This window comes from Penaeus monodon, chromosome 24, assembly GCF_015228065.2.
Source record: "Penaeus monodon isolate SGIC_2016 chromosome 24, NSTDA_Pmon_1, whole genome shotgun sequence".
Classification (NCBI taxonomy): domain Eukaryota; kingdom Metazoa; phylum Arthropoda; class Malacostraca; order Decapoda; family Penaeidae; genus Penaeus; species Penaeus monodon.
This window is the reverse complement of record NC_051409.1, coordinates 36,577,763-36,579,463: the sequence shown is the minus strand read 5'-3', so window position 1 is coordinate 36,579,463 and position 1,701 is coordinate 36,577,763. Positions and strand designations below refer to the sequence as shown.

The 1,701-nt window shown below is 32.8% G+C and overlaps 1 protein-coding gene across 1 annotated transcript in view; it reads right to left on the bottom strand.

The window, feature by feature from the left end:
* LOC119588764 (1-phosphatidylinositol 4,5-bisphosphate phosphodiesterase delta-4-like) overlaps window positions 1-1,701 on the bottom strand; it is a gene marked incomplete in the record, with an annotated part of 59,480 nt that overhangs the window by 16,939 nt on the left and 40,840 nt on the right. Inside the window, 1 exon segment of the mRNA XM_037937404.1 lies at window positions 322-420. Coding sequence (XP_037793332.1) covers window positions 322-420 — 99 coding nt within the window.

The following is a 1,701-nucleotide window of genomic DNA, read 5'->3' as shown; positions in this document are numbered from 1 at the left end:
GGCTCATACGAGGCATCCCAAAGTAATAAATCCACTGTAGCTATTAGTATTGGCAACTGCAAAGGAACCTATTCTCCACTGTCCTTTGAGGAAGCTGGGATTGACCACATTAAAAACTCAGCTAAAATCTAAAATTTATACATGTGCTCTAAGTTTCACTTGCATTTCTTAAAAAAAATGGCTTCTGATACTTAGATCAAACATTTTCTCTAAAGAGTTAGATTTGGTAAATTTGCCAGTTTACTTCCAAATGCCACATATGAGGTCTATAACACACTTGAATTGACAAGGTTATAAAGACAATTCTGCTCTGCTGTTTACCTCCACCCTTCTCCTTCAGCTTCTCTGTGTGAGAGCTTACTTTATTGAAGGTGTCTGTCTTCCATCCTTCTCTAATTTCTGTGATTTCTACAAGTGGCACTGTAACATAAAAGAAATATGGAAATTATTAGTGTAAATAGGTCTATGCATGTCTAATTTTAAACAAATTATACTGATTTATTTACTTAATAAATTTGATTATCATTTAGATCTATGTAAATCATGCCTACACAGCACAAGTTAAATGTTAATAATCACTTAAATTTAACTAGATTTATTTTTCAATAAAGTTCTATCTTCCCACAAGTACATGGGCTTGTTAAATGCACAGCATCAATCTAACTCTTCCATTATATATTGTGAAGAACTAACAAAAAAATGAGAACCTACCAGAATAAAAACTAACTAAAACATATATACCTACAGTAACAAATAAAGCAGATATTTGACCATCTATAAACTGGTGCTCCTTCTCTCTAACAGGAAAACCATTTCAAAAGAAGGGAAATGTGAACACTTCCCAACATCTAGTCACAGTCAATACATACATTACATTCGCAAAACAACTCCGAGCAAAGTGCAGAAGCAGATATAGTGTTATGGCTAAGGCAACATGAATGAATATTAATCTCACTACAACCTGCTTCCCTTCTCATGCTGCTGCAATAGTGAGTGGCTTGTGACAGATTCAATTATCATTATTATTCAATTATGATTAGTACTCTTTGATCTTTAACTTAAACCATTCACTTTATGCTAAGAGCTTTTAATCCTCAGTGAATATCTTAATAATACACAATATATACCTATTTAGTTTATATATCACATATACAGAATAAATTTAAAAAATACTATAAGGAACTACACTTCTGGCCAGAGTTGCCGAATCCATTGCTCTGCACGTACTCTCTAAGGAAGACCTTTCCCAAGAGTGTGTTAGTCTATGAAAAGAAAAGCAATGTATTCTGTGCCAAACCTGCATGTATACAGCTATTTGTGTACCTATGTTGTTGTTTATATAGCATACTATATACTCTCATTTGGTACATATCCTTTACAAGTTGGATTCACTTCTATGAATTGGAAATTATTATAATCCTCAGCTATTTACAATTTAAGAACCAGTATGTATGGTTTCAAAACATTATGTATGTTAGTATGATGCCATAAAAAAATGTATGAACAAAAATACAGACAGCAGTGTATGTCTGAAGATGAAATGAACCACAACCACAGTAAGAAAAGGAACTACAGATTGTGAGTTTGTGTCAAACTGGACTTTTGATGATTAGACTAAAATGGTTCTAGTTGCTTTTACTGTCTAATGAGGAGTCTAGTTTAACATGAAACATGGGGATTTATTGTTCCTTTCTTATTATG